This window comes from Gymnodraco acuticeps, unplaced genomic scaffold, assembly GCF_902827175.1.
Source record: "Gymnodraco acuticeps unplaced genomic scaffold, fGymAcu1.1, whole genome shotgun sequence".
NCBI lineage: Eukaryota > Metazoa > Chordata > Actinopteri > Perciformes > Bathydraconidae > Gymnodraco > Gymnodraco acuticeps.
Window position 1 is genome coordinate 1 of NW_022991603.1, and position 15749 is coordinate 15749.

The 15749-nt window shown below is 40.7% G+C and overlaps 1 protein-coding gene across 1 annotated transcript in view; it reads right to left on the reverse strand.

Moving 5' to 3' along the window:
- Positions 1-1333: 1333 nt before the first annotated feature.
- Positions 1334-15749, reverse strand: part of LOC117533979 (kalirin-like) — a gene marked incomplete at both ends in the record, with an annotated part of 61216 nt that continues 46800 nt past the window's right edge. The window contains 2 exon segments of the mRNA XM_034198008.1: positions 1334-1404; positions 4896-5102. Of these exon segments, the coding sequence (XP_034053899.1) occupies positions 1334-1404; positions 4896-5102 (278 nt within the window).

Here is a 15749-nt window from a genome sequence, read left to right on the forward strand (position 1 = left end):
TCATTGTTGGTCGCAAAAAGCTCATCCAGAAGTAAGGAAACAGCAACTGACATGTTTCATACGTTTATGATTGTTAAGAGTTTTCAAAATGATTGCTAAGTTATTAATAAAGTGGGAGAGCATCAACATCAATAGTTGTATGACAATAATATCCACAGAAGTCGGATCCCTGATGTTTTGTATGTGTCAGGAATCAGGGAGTCATTCTGGAGTTGGATCATTCATGTGTCTGCGTGTGGGAGTAGAAAGCCCTCACACACAGAACAGGAACCTTGGCTGTTTACGGTCTATTACGTAGATGTAGAAATCTCTTGTATACCTCCCTGACAGGTTCTCTAAGGCCACAAGGAGCAGTTAGATTATCTTTTAACTAAATACCTAATAGACTGGAACAGATAACCAAACATAAAGCAGGGTTTGATACCACATATATTTTTTCGGTAGATCAGAGGCCCAATATAAATCATATCTAATCAGGTGTTTTATATCGGATTATAAATGACCGTCTGAACCTTTCTTCCTGCCGAGTCTACAAAAACCCTTTAACAGCATCAGAAATGCAACAAGGATCCTTTAAGGCGTGATAACTTTTCATTGTGCTGCAAAACAAACAGAAATAAGACATACTTTAAAGGGGCCCTAAAATGCTTGTCTGGGTTTTCCCTTTCCTGTTTCACAGTAGAGCCACAAAATATAAATATGAACCTTAAAAATTAGCGCAACAGGCCGTTTGAAATCAAATGTTTTATCATTTTAATGAATCTAGTGTTTCATGCGCTCATTATTGGAGCTAGTCCAAAGCACTTAAAAAAACAAGTGAAAGTGAAAATGCATACAACTGGATGAATGTGCATTTGATCATACTGCAGGAGTTTTGTGAGCGTTTTTAAAAGGATGTTTTGATATATTTTTTCTGTTAATTGCGTCTCCCATTTATTTCCAATTATCAAGACTTCCCTCAATTTTTTAATCTTCCTTTTATATGTAAACATGCAAGAGTTCTGCGTGTGGCACAGTGCGTTAGTGCGCTGATCTTCGAATCAGAGGATAGCAAGTTTGAGTCCCACTGCAGTCAGCATGTCGTTGTGTCCCTGGGTAAGACGCTTCACCTCAAATTGCTCCTGTGGGGATTGTCCACAGTACTGAATGTATATAAGTCGCTTTGGATAAAAGCGTCTAACAAGTGACATGTAATGAAATGTAGGTCATTGGTATACAAGTTCATTTGTGGTTGAAGTCTTCCTTTAAAGCTATGAAATGTCAGCAGGTTTGTGAAACACCACACTTTAGACCACAGCAGATGAAAGACTCTTTTGTTGGATGTCCTGCTCACCTTGTCGATGATGTCGTCCTGCAGGGGGGGTCCCAGGTCGATGCTCTTCCTGCTCTCCTCTCTTCCTGTTCCTGTAAATCAAACAGTTCAATTACTCACACACATTCAGTCCAAATGTAAAATATTTTAACAATTGAGGATTCAAGAAATCAAGAAGGTTTTAAACAGCTTGTATAGTAGTACTTACTTATAATGCTAGAAAGACATTAAAGGAATCGTAATGGTAGATCTAGCAACACATTAACCCAAATCTGTCCAAAGTCCTGTTGACACTAGAAATGGGTAATCTATTTTATTCAACCCTCAGTTACAATGTTGTGTTATTGCCACATGGTGACAGGAGGAGGAGCTTTTCATTTGATTGGTTGATCAAAAACCATTTGTTTGTGAACATGTATTCAACGCTACAACAATCAGAGCAGGATCTTTCAAACAGACTTTGCCTGTTGGGGTATTTCCCCCAAAACTGATGTTGAAAATGCATTGTCAGCCAATAATATAATGCTTTTTAACATTAATATAATGCTGTGTTACAAATCCAAATACTGAACAACAAAGCAGGAATTTTTAGAGGACCTCTACTTGCAACAGTATTAGCAGACTACTTGTTGCAGTGTGCTAAAATACATTTAAACCAAAAGCTACATGGAGGGAAAAACAACTGAAAGAAGAATGTATGGTATGCTTTGAAATGTTGCAGTTTATGGCTGAATTCACTGTATTTTGGCCCAGTGAAGACTCAATATTCAGTCTCAATAGGTGTATTTAAAGGTCCCCTATTATACTGTTTGTCATCAATATAGTATAGGTCTCAGATACAAAACATGTCTCTGAAGTGTTTGGCTCCAAACACCAAACAGATCATTGCAGCATTACCCATAATCCCCTCTGTTTCAGCCCTGTTTCTAAAGTGCTGATGTTACTTTAGATCAGGGGTCACCAACCTTTTTTAGGATGAGGGCTACTTTAAAAAAATAAAACAAGTCAGGGGCTACTTTTACTCCTCTTTTTTTAGTTTTTTGCAGTGTATATATTTAGCACATTTTAACATTATTATATGCTTATCTTTAACCCTTGTGAGCTGTTTGGGTCTTTGGGACCCGTTTTCAGTGTTTACTAAAATAACATGCAATTTAATTATTTTAACCTGCTTTATTTGGGGGTGGACGGGCCTCACCTCCTCTAGGGGGGGCCTCACATCCTCCAGGGGGGACCTCACCTCCTCTAAGTGAAATGCATCAATCTGGTGCACTTCAGCACAACATGAATGTATGGATACAGCTCTCAACACTCAGATGAAAGGGAGCTGTATACTTTTCAAGAATCCAAACATCTTTAGAATATGATCACAACCAATAATAAATCATTTAAACTTGTTTATTCTTATCTTGTGTTACCACATTCTTTCTTTTTATTTATGCATATTTTACTAATCACTCCCCTTTTAAACTGTTTTTGTACTGTCCTATTGTACACATTGGAATGATTTATTACTTTATCTATATTAAATAGATAAAGGGGCACGCACACACACACACACACACACACACACACACACACACACACACACACACACACACACACACACACACACACACACACACACACACACACACACACACACACACACACACACACACACACACACACACACACCACACACACACACACACACACACACACACACACACACACACACACACACAACACACACACACACCACACACACACACACACACACACACACAACACACACACACACACACACACACACACACACACACACACACACACACACACACACACACAGGCTGTGTTCTCCTCCGTGGCGATGACGGTTTGCTGTTAACAAATAATAATAAACATATCTGTAAAGTGGGGGGGACACAAACAGGATTTCGAAAAGTGCTGGGGACATGTCCCCCCTGGAGATTACGCCATGCGTGTGTGCGTCAAGTGCAATAAATAAATATGCAAGTTGCAACACACACAGTAAAACTCTGCCCCTCATGTGCTGTATAGCCTGGCATGATAGGCTGTTCAATGGGGCTGATGTCTTGTGTAGATTCTGCCAGAAGGAAAATTAGCCGGGAGGTGCTACATTGCTTTTCTTCCCGACTGCAACGCTGGTCCATGGATGTATAATAAGAACGCGCTGGTCCCGCAAATCAAGCAAGAACGTGATTGGTCGATATTCATTGTGGGGGTGGGGGGAGGAGGGGTGTTAGATATAGAGTTGTAGTAAGTAGATAGAGTTTGTTATGATTTAAGTTTCGTTTATGCATGTGGTAGATTATTTTAAATTACATTTCCTTTTTTGTTTTGTGTATTTTATACATTTTGGATTTTCTTGGCGAGCTATTTTTAGAACGTGGCCGGCGGGCGCCTCACGTTGCCCCTGCGGGCGACTGAGTGCCCGCGGGCACCGTGTTGGCTACCCCTGCTTTAGATGAAAATAAGGAGCCCCTCCCCAGGCCCCTCTGAGAGATATTTGGTTACAAAGAACTCAATAGGCGCATTCACACCGCAGTACTTTTCCCACAAAGATTCATGAGAACTTAGTTCATGAGAACTCTTTTGTCGCGTTCACACCAAAAAGAGCAGGTACTAAAATTAGTTCATGAGAACCTTTTTACCCCCACGAAAGTCCCTGCTAGAGAGCAGAGAGCTGCTAGAGAGCAGGGACTTTCGTACGGCTCTCTTGTGAGAAAAGAGCTATATTTCTGATTGGCTGGGCGGATTGCAAACCACGCCCCGTAAAACTCCCAAAAAGTGTTGTGAAGCCGCCATTTTATTATCCTCGCATTAGCATTATTAGCATTAGCATTAGCCCAGCGCAGAAACGCAGAGAGACTAACTTAAGGCAACACAACATAAAACATGGGAGCGGTGGAGATGAGGAGGTGTCGGCGTTCTGGCGATTTACTCAGAAGGCTTCAGTAGAAGCTGCTGGGAGTCCCAGCAGCTTCTACTGAAGCCAGTCCCCAACTCCGGGGACTTCCGGCCGGGGACTTTGGGCGGCAGTATACGCCGTGAAGTGGTTTGCGGCCTGCCAGTAAACCCAAAGCAGAAGAAGAAGAAGTGACATCAGTGACCTTCATTTGCCTAATCCTCCCCCAGGGACTTATTCCGGTGTGAACGCGATCTGTACTTAGTTATGAGAACTAAAGAGTTCTCATGAACTAAGTTCACATGAACCTTTGTGGGAAAAGTACTGCGTTGTGAATGCGCCTAATGGTGCTCTAGGAGGAGATGCAGGTGATAAGGTGGGGGGGGGGGTTACCTTGGTTGGTGATTGGCTAATGGTTACACAAGCCAAAACATCGTCATGACATCATAAAGTGGCCACAATCTGATCAGCTCATTTTCAGACAGGTTTTTATAGAAATGGATCAGGACAAAAAGAGAGAGAATCTTTTTTCCTGAAACTTTCAGAGTCTCTTTCCACAGAGGGGACACATGTTGATGTAGAAGAGACGTGAACAAGTGGATTTTGCATAATAGGTGAGCTTTAACTTGTCAGAAATATGTTATACTCAAGAGTCATGTGGTTTATTCTTACCAGTTTTCTTCTGTTTGTTGTTGGGCAGTTTCTTGACGGAGCTGCCGTGGCTGAGGCGGCGCACCGGGCTGGTGAGCCACTTCCTCAGAGTGTTTCCGGAGCGTTTGGGACCCGGAGAGCTGGAGTGAACCGAGGTGAGCGAGGGCTGCGGCTGGAGGTCCGCCACAGACTCCGTCTTTCCATCAGAGCCGCTCACGGGATAGTTTTCTGAAATAAATCAAATACCGTTTTAGATTGAATCTAGCGTACACATTCCTTACATACTGAATATCATCGATTATATAAAGAGACAACTGATTGTTCTAGAGATGGTTTAATCCAACTTCACTTCCATTTAATCTCCCTTGTTCATTGCACAGGAATGAAATACATAACCGTTCTTCATGGTGTTTTGCAGCTAAATGAAGAAACTTGAGGACTTCATTTGGTCCTGCTACAGTTATTGCTTTATTGTCGCTCAAACTGAGGTCAGTCTCTGTGCACTGGGTGTTTGACATTTACAGTCATGTTAAATCAGCTGACAGGAACATCACGTTCACTTGTCTCAACATTATCCATCATTCATCACATTACTGCAATCCATCAGTCAGTTACTTCAATACATCAGAAACACATAAAGAGGTTCTCTATGTTCTCTCCTTTGAAGTCATATTTTCAGTTTTAACTAGCTTAAACGTAAATCTTCATTAATAAAAAGAAGGCCTTTGATTGTAGGAAAACATAGGTAAATTAAATTGAAATTACAACCGTCTTTTAGACAATTCAGTGGCAAAGGTCTCTTGCATTTAGACAGGACAGAATTTAAACTATGCAACATGTACACAGAGATATCTCTAAATCATGTCTTGACAAATCACAGAACTGAGATGTCTGTAATGATATACTTGTTGTTCCCCACATTTGGCACATACTGACATGTTCATAGTTTCACTGAGATTACATCGCATATTTAAGAGATAAGTGCATAGTTTGAAGCACGTTGACAAGATCAGGAAGTTGTCATTCTACAGTTTAGAGATAAAATAATTGTTGTGCAAATCTGCTGCAAAGCCTGAGACATCTGAACAGAACTGAGTGTGTGTGTGTGTGAGACGGTAGTCATGTGTCAGCAGTGCAGTGGATCAGCTGCACTCACAAGCAGCTGGGAGCGATGTGCTGTGGCTGCCGTGGTGTGGGGGGTATGTGTGTGTTATTCAGACGGGAAGTTAAATGTCAAGGGTCAACGGTATCTCCTGAAGTGTTTAACTGTAGTATCTATGAGTCAGAAGCTTTTTACCCACTTGTTTATAGTCTTTTTTTACCCTATTCTTGCTCTTCTGTACTCCCCTCCCCTGCATATCTGACTGCTTTAATCTCAATGCCTCCCTACTGTAGTTGAGCTGTGAAAGGCTAACATACCAAACATGTGATACTCGTGTTATTCCAATGGTGACCCTAAAAATAAATCCAGTAAAATGAAGAATTGAATCCACTTTCACTTCCTTGAAGTTTTGTAAGCAGAGCAGGTCCAATTTCAACAGTGCAACAATGTGCAAATCGACGTGTGGGTGTGTGTTTATTTACTTTTCTGAACTTTACACATAAAATATTCTTTATTTATTGAATAACAAGCGGGGTAATTTCATGTAATGCATTAAATGAATTGCCTGTGTGCTGCTTACTTTGAAGAAATTGTTTAAATTATATATTTGTCCAACACTTTTGTCTGACAGGGACTTTCTCCTGAGCTCATTCCTTCAAAGTGTGCAGGACAGCAGGTTAATGAGTGTATTTTATCTGCTGTTTAAGTTACTATCTGATGTTCAGCTATTTGGCAAAGATAAACACTCTGTTCAACACAGCAGTCCAGGTCACACAGCAGCGCTATTAAAAGCTAGCTCAGGTTCTCTTTTTCTCTTACACACACACTTGGCGGAACAAAAATGACACTACAGGGAGGTGACATTCAAAAAACTGTAGTACAATCCAGCTTTGACCGGGCTAGTGAAGACTGGTTCAAGAGACAAACTTCAGAGTACATTTGAAAACATTAAAAAGGCACTGTACAGTATTTAGTAATGCATATAACACATGCACACACACAGAACTACAAACACACACCTCTGTCGGTCTTTCCTTTGTTATTGAGCGTTTGGAGTGGCCAACCAGCACCATCAACAATACTTTCATACCATAATGATACATAATGATATTTGAGATGTCCTTAAAATAAACAACAGCTATTAATAAGTTATCATTAAGATCAGAGTTTGAGACAGTGTTCGCTTTAAGAAAGACTGCATTTACAGTAAACTGATAACCTGATCACACACTGGTGCATATTTACAGAGCATTCGACTGAATCACTCAGCAGCACACCCACATTCCTCTCGTCGGGTCAAGTCAGGTCTTCACTACAGCTGCAAACGTAACTATTTTGACAATGGAGATTTGTTTTTCCTTCAATAACGGTAGGAAATGAACGTTTTAGGGGTCTCAACAGACAAAACAAGACATTTAAAGACATCACCAGGATGAACACTTTCAGTATGACTTTTTACAGACAAATATTCAATGAATCTAGAAAATTATCTGCAGATAAATCGCTGAAAATAATAGTTGGTTGCAGCCGTATTCTGAACCCAAGGTTGTTACTACACTTGGTCTGGATTGAACAATAAAAGAGAGGAATTGCATAAATAGACAGAGACTGCAATCAACCCCCCCCCCCCCCAGCAGGATTTCTCCTTATTATCCCCTTCACTCTCTCTCACTCTTTCTGTCGTCACTCTGTCCCATTCGTCCCGTTTCACTGGTTACTCCCTGAAGTGCTTTCGAGCAAATGCAGCGATGTGTTCTTAAGAGAGGGAAACATGTCACCTGTGTGTGTGTGTGTGTGTGTGTGTGTGTGTGCGTGTGTGCGTGTGTGTGTGCGTGCTGTGTGTGTGTGTGTGTGCGCGATTTCAGCAGAACCAATGTCACTCATTGAGGGGCCTTAACAGCTGGCTGACGACAGAAACTCATTACAGACTTGAGTGCGCACACACACACACACACACAGCTGACTGATAAGAAATCACTGCTTGAACTTCTTCAGAGAAAAATGACGCAGCAGGACATCAGTGTGATGCTGTCAGCTTGTTGTATTTGACCAGTCACCAGAACAACCAAGAACAGATCCTTTAAAGGAAAATACCATAAAATGAGCTAAAAGTGTGACAAAAACAACTCTTCACACAAGACCCAATTATTGTGCACTTTAAAAAGCTTTCATGTTGCAGCCTTCCTTGGCCTATGAAGCTCAGTTGTCGCTGTGATGATTCATTAGGTGAGACCTCAGTAATGAGAAGTATGTGATATGTACTTTATGGCCAACAACACACATTCCTTTATATCTTATCATCAGTTGTCATGAAACAAACATGATTCATCTCAATACAAAACATTCCACACACACACACTCATGATCTCAGGGGAGGACACCAGGGAAGGGAAATATTCATATCAGACATGAAGGTTTTTGTGACAGGAAGTCTCGAGGCGTCGGTTGCCACATAATTACTGTCATCCAGACAATGGAAAGTAGCAGCATTGTTGATGTGGACTTCCAGGTTTTCTTTTCATCTTCTATCTGTTCCCGGTACAGCACGCCCACACCAACATTACAGGTTTTCTGACCCGTGAAACTTCAAAGCTACACAAACACTTTCTACGGCAACGTTATTTTGACAAGAAAATATATTTTAGAGGACGACATAAGCCTCCTATGAACTGAAATCAACATTTTCAGTCATCATTAACTAAGATCCAAAGCCAGACTTGATACAATTAAAAAGTGATGGTTAGGAATGGAGTATTGCAGTTTTAGTTATACTGGATACTGTGTACTACAGAGTACAGCAGAGTCACACTGACGGCCAAAGTCAGGTGAGACCAAACAAGGAAGCTTTTGTTTAGCCGCCGACAGAAAGACAGACTGTCTACTGTTAAAATCCCCATCACTCACTATCTTTAATCTCACACATACACAGAGACACACACACTCTCACACACACATCTGACGTCCAGTCTGTGGAGACCAAACCAGCAGTCTGAATGCAACAGAACAGAGGTTTTGTCTTGCGTGCTCTCTCACACACTTGGTTTCATTCTGTAATTACACTGCACACACACATTTTGTCTATGAATGGCTCTATTGACAAGAGAGTATTGAAACTTGACACAAACACACATCGACACTCACACACACGCAAAGGACCAGGTAAGTAACTCAAAAAAGTCCATGTAGTTACGACTAACTCTCGCCATATGCACTGAACGGTATCTGTGGAATTCACTTCAAAATGCATGCAACATGAAATGCAAAGCATACTTTAGGTAAAAACAGTGTGTGGAAAGTTCAAAAGCTGTCATTTTCATTACCTGATCGCGCCTGCTCTGCACTCATGCTTTAATGCCAATGGCAGGAAGTGGCAGTAATCTGGGAAGATGACAATCCTCTCATTCCTCTCTCTGTTACGTCCTCTCTCCTGTGCCGTACATATTTGGCATAACACGCAACCACACTCTCTATGCAAACAGAATTACTGATAATTATAAGCTGTGGCACTCATTTAATGATAGGACACTATGCTAAAGGTCCCACGTCATGGCCTTTCCACTGATCATAATTCCATTGTTGAGGTCTACTAAAATAGATTTATATTGTGCAATTTTCCAAACTCACATTGGTTTCTCATACAGCATCTCTGTAAAGTATGTGTATTCACTCTCTGTCCTAAACGGCTTGTTGGAGCTCCTGCCCCCCTCCCTGTGAGCCCAGTGTGCTCCGATTGGTCGGGACGTTGCGAGGCTCGCTGCTCAGTGAGCTGGCTTACTGGTGTGGTTTCCGAGTCTGCGATACAGCGGGACAGCGCGAAACTCATCCTGAGCACACACAAACACTCACAGCCGAAGTAAAAACAATAAGTGTGGCTTGACATTGAGAAAGACCATTTTTTAGAACGCTGTGAGAATGGGTTTGCGGAGAGCATTTCTCCGCGATCCCAACTCGTCTATTACCAACCAGGGGACTCCCTGTTAGTTGAAAATGTACGCTAAAGGTCCCCACCTCTCCTGGTGTGTGAGGAGCTCCGCTTTGTAAATTTTGTACAGGTCCATTTTGATTCCCGTAAGAAACAAATAGAAAAAGAGAAATGTCCAACGAGGCGTTCTGGGGCAGCACAGACAGGTCTGTTCTGTGTTAGAGTTGTACTCGCTACAGGGTGTACTTTGAGGGTTTGTGACTGCAGACCGTTTACATGCAGACAAACCTTCATAACACACAAGGGGACGGGTAATAACCAGAAAAGTATGACATGGGACCTTTAAGTGTGTACTTACTGCAGAAACATGTAAGAACTAGCTACATGCACACTTCTTCTATTCTCTTTGACAGTCATTTCCGTAATGTGACTTAAAGAAGATGCATAACAATATTTCCTAGGGGGAAATAGAAGTATATTGCTTATCTTATGCAAACAGAAAGGTTATTAAGACTTCATGAGACTTTAAAGAAAAGGAGATCTGCATCCAGTGGGGATACACACATCTGATTATAGATAACATGTAGAGACGTACAACACACACACAGGGAGAGAGTGAGTGTTGTGTAAGCAGTCTTTGCCAGGCTAAAGATCTCCTAGCAACAAGGACCCCTGTTTCTATATAAGGTGGAGGTGAGTTTATAACACACACACACACACACACACACACACACACACACACACACACACACACACACACACACACACACACACACACACACACACACACACACACACACCACACACACACACACACACACACACACACACACACACACACACACACACACACACACACACACACACACACACACACACACACACACACACACACACACACACACACACACACACACACACACACACACACACACACACACACACACACACACACACACACACACACGATCAAAGGAAGCTATTGAGAGAGGAAGAAGCTTTATTGAGTCTTCAAAGCAGCATCATTACGAGCCTGGACAATAATAAGAAGAGGTTACAAAAGGGGCTCTCTGCATCTAATCAAAACATCCATATGTATTCTGGATGCTTCTCCCTCTCTTACATTGAGTCTATACTACTTTATTTGGCCAGTATTCCTTGAATCAACAGTATCAACAACTGTAGAAGTACAATTGGCCACCTTTTCCTAAAATGCAAAAAAGAAACAACAGAGAAATTGCCAGTCCTCTCAGTTTGAATCTCAAAGCAGAGAAATCCTTATAGGAAACATTAATAATTATATGATCAGCCCATAACGACAACTAATGACTGCAGTTCCCCTCGTAGTAAGGTCAACATGTTGTAGGTTGTGATGACACACATCTAAAGAAATATATAGTATGGTTATGGTAGAATTGTTTGTGTATTGAATATCCCTATGCAACACACTCATGTGGTAAAGGACATTGGAATATATTGGATATTATCACAGTTAAAGTTCTACAAAGGTGACTTCATATACCGAGTCAACCCTGTTCTAACGTTACGCTAGAGATCCTTCTTACTTTATTTAACCTGGCTGTCAGCTTGGTAAAGAGGACTGGAGAGAAAGAGAAATGTAATCCTTTCGGTAAGAAAAGATACGTTGTGACAATAAGCTGAAACACATTCCTCTCTCTGGGAACTTTGAGACATTATGGGAAACACTCTGAAACACTTTCCAACTGGAAATGTAAAATCTTATCGAATAACTCACAATACAACATTCCACAAAAAGTTTCTGGAGGGAAACGGCGAGGAAGGGAAATAACAAAGAAAAGGCAGAAAAGTGTACTTCTGGACATTACATTTTTTACATGTTACACCACATATTAACCTCTTTTTTATAGCGGCACAATTATACCTTTTGAGGATTTCCCTTGGTGCGTTCTATAGGTCTGAACATGAGCACAATAGGGCCCCTTCAAACTAACCAAAACAACAAGTGCATTTACAGGATAGTAGATGTAATACTTAAGTCTAGTTATTGTTATCCTAGTAAGTATTCCTCCTACTCTACTGTAATCACCCAGACTGACCAGTCCTTTCTATGAAATGGGAAGATTTAAAGTTTTGTTTTTAAAATAAAACTGAGGAGCTGGTCAAACCACAGCTGATGAAGCAGTTAAGCAGAAAACATCTCTATCCATTATCTCTACTGGGAGACTGTGTGTGTGTGTGTGTGGGGGGGGTGTAAGGGTGTGTGTGTGTTTGTCTCAGAGTCAGTAGTCAGTAGTCAGTAGTTTCCTGCCCATCTTCAGGATTAATGGGTAATGGATGGGACGTAGGACCACTTTACACCCCAGTTAATCGCTCGAGACCTGAGTATGTGATTGAGGATTAAGTCTGTCTGTCTGTCTGTCTTCCAGTCAAGAAAGCCATGCAAGTTCATCATAAACAACAAGTTAGCATCTCTGATTGCTGCACTGTGCCTTCAGTATCCTGTTCCGACATACTGTATATATTTTGGAATCATTTTTGTACACCTCATACACATGTAGATGCATTCTGTAATAGACATGTTATAGAAACCAGTATAACAAGCTGAACTTCACTGGCTAGTGATGAATCCTTTGCCATTTGAGGAATACAGAACTGAAAGCAGATGCACTTCTCCCCCTGATCCTCAACAAGAGGAAACTGGTTGCTTTCCCAAACTTTGAGACGGTTACTCATTACATTTGAGGATATATAGAGTATCTATATGAATCACCTTGGACTAATTCTGTAATCACTCAAATGTATGTAACCAGTTCAGCTGCCTGCAACTCCATACAGCACGAAGCTCAGAGGCTCTGGAGACAAAGTCCACCTTCTGTCCACACACAGCGGTGAGTTAAAGTTTAGCTAAACAGAGCAGCATGACACACACACACACACACACACACACACACACACACACACACACACACACACACACACACACACACACACACACACACACACACACACACACACACACACACACACACACACACACACACCACACACACACACACACACACACACACACACACACACACACACACACACACACACACACACACACACACACACACACACACACACACACACACACACACACACACACACACACACACACACACACACCACACACACACACACACCACACACACACACACACACACACACACACACACACACACACACACACACACACACACACACACACACACACACACACACACACACACACACACACACACACACACACACACTTTTAAGCTCTTTGAAAAGACTAACTTTACATAGTCAAACGGTCCTTTTGTTCAGCTTCACAATGCTATTGGGTATTAAATGTGTTTATAGGTCCTGCCCTCTGGCCATACACTCACACAACTTCCAAATCTTCAAACGAGCAACATATCTTTGTTTTATTGGACTGGATTTGTCAGATTCAAGTAAAATGCCTCAAATATTTTCTTTTGTGATCATTACAATGTCTAGAACATGTACATATTCCGTTTTTGTGGAATACATTAATCAAATTTGATTTTGAGCAGCTTATGTCTCTGTTGTAATATTACAACACTGGGTCAGTGTGGTAGTCAAAATAGCATGAGCACCTGTCATTGCCCTTCTTATATGTTCGCATATGGAAATAAAACACTAATAGAAATATAATGTATTTGATAATTCACTATAACTAAGTTCTAATTGTGTCCTCTGTTAAGATGTTGAATTAAGACCATAATTGAATACATTATTTCTAATAGCATTATGTGAAATTATATCTCTAGCAATATTTTAAACTCTACTTGTATCTTATCAGTTAATTAGTTACACAAATATATTTAACTCTTCTCTGGTTCTGGCAGAAACAGTTCTTTCTGAAATGTGTTGGGACACTTGGATGTATCCCTTTTAGTATGACAATTAGCCTGTTAGCATTAGCCAGACAGCATTGTGTGACTTGTTGAACTGGTTTACCTGCATGTGTGGGTGTACAGTAGGTATTCCTTTTAGTATGATAATAGGCTAAGCCAGACAGAATGAACACTTGTCCCACCACCCTATCTATTCCTTCAGGGAATCTATTACAATATAATAAGCATATGTATTATTGATACATATTTATTAATTAATGTTTCCATTTCAGAATGCCACCAGCAAAGAGAGGTCCTGGATTCAGTGTGCTGTGTGATGTGATTGCTGCCATCCAAAACGGAGAACGTGAATTTGAGATGGAATCAGAGGACAGCGACACTGCTATGAGTGAAGAAGAGGCAGATGAAGATGCCTGTGGACAAGTGGACAAAGAAAACCAACAACCCAATGACCGCCCAATAAGTGATTATGTGGACATCAAGCCCCAATCACATAAACCCACCAAGCCCTGTGACAGGTATCGCTGGCTGAAAAAAGATTGTGTCAGTCCCAATACTGAGTTTTCTTGTCCAGGTATCACAGAGGAAGTCATTTACAGGTACACAAACGCAGCAAGTGTGACATCCGTCTCTACTTTTCCGACTACCATTGCATTACTATTTAAGAAATGACTATTCATAACAAATATGACTGATGTGTGATTATCATTCATGCTATATACTGATATACTGTAAGGCTAAGTAAGCAATCAATTCTGCTAATTAACCCTTAGTTGTTCAATATATTTATTCAGACAATGTGAGTAGAAATAAAAGTTTAACGTTGATATATTACAACATTTCCCTAAAAACTTAACAAAACTTACACAATTGGAAAACTCTTTCATTTCTGCTCCAGAGGCTCCCTACAACAACATCTGAAAGGTCAAACAACACAATTCTAATGTTTTTCTATATTTGGGCTTTACAGGGTTAAGTTGGATTTCAGCTCAGGGTTAAAACAAAATACCACTACTTTAGTGCGCTGTGAAAACTGGAGTTATTCCAGATAACTGGTCAACACAATAAAACCACTTCCAAGATTTAGTCGACTTCAGAGCGTTGATTGGTAAAAGTGCGTAGTGTTAATGGGGTCGACTGACCTTAAAACTACGTTTACATTGAAGTGAATTGGCAATTTCCTAACAGCATAAAACCTCTTTGATTCAAATGTCAGCCAATGTCTAATGTGTTGGCCAATGGTCCCTACACAAAATGATTGTGGCTGCATGAGTGTTTGTTGAAGTTAGTAACAACTCCCAAGGTCCCTCCAGGATAGAGACATAGCTGTCTGATAGGGACAAATAATACATCTGAATGTTTTGTGATCCTCCTCCATTGTTTAAGTCATACACTTTCCAGTAGCACATGGTCAATTATATTGCCTATCTTAGCAGGTCTCCCTTGAAAAAGAGATCAATGATCTCAAGGGATACACCTGGGTAAATAAAGGCTTGAAATGAGTACACGTAACAATCAAACAATGCTTTGTTTTTTCAGGAGAGCAAAGTCTTGCTGCTGAAACACTGAAAACACACATTTGCTATGAACCAACCCATCAACCAAAAGATACCACTGCCCAAAACTCAATTGAACTTTACAGTCCCACTCTGAAAAACCTCTGTTGTTCATAAATCAGGTATAAAGTTAATCTGAATTAGATCTTTTTTTCATTACAAGGTTTACTGGTATACATAGCAATACATGTCGTTAATATAGATCCATTATGCTTGATTTGCAAATATGTCAGGATGGAAAGTCAGGACCTGGTTTGACTCCAAATGTATGGTGATTCATCACTTTTACATTAGTCATGTCATACAGTGTCTGATGAACAGGTTTATACAGATTAACACTCATTAATCAGCCAGCAACTGTAAATACAACACAACAGAAACCACTGTGACTCTCTGTATGGACAGACA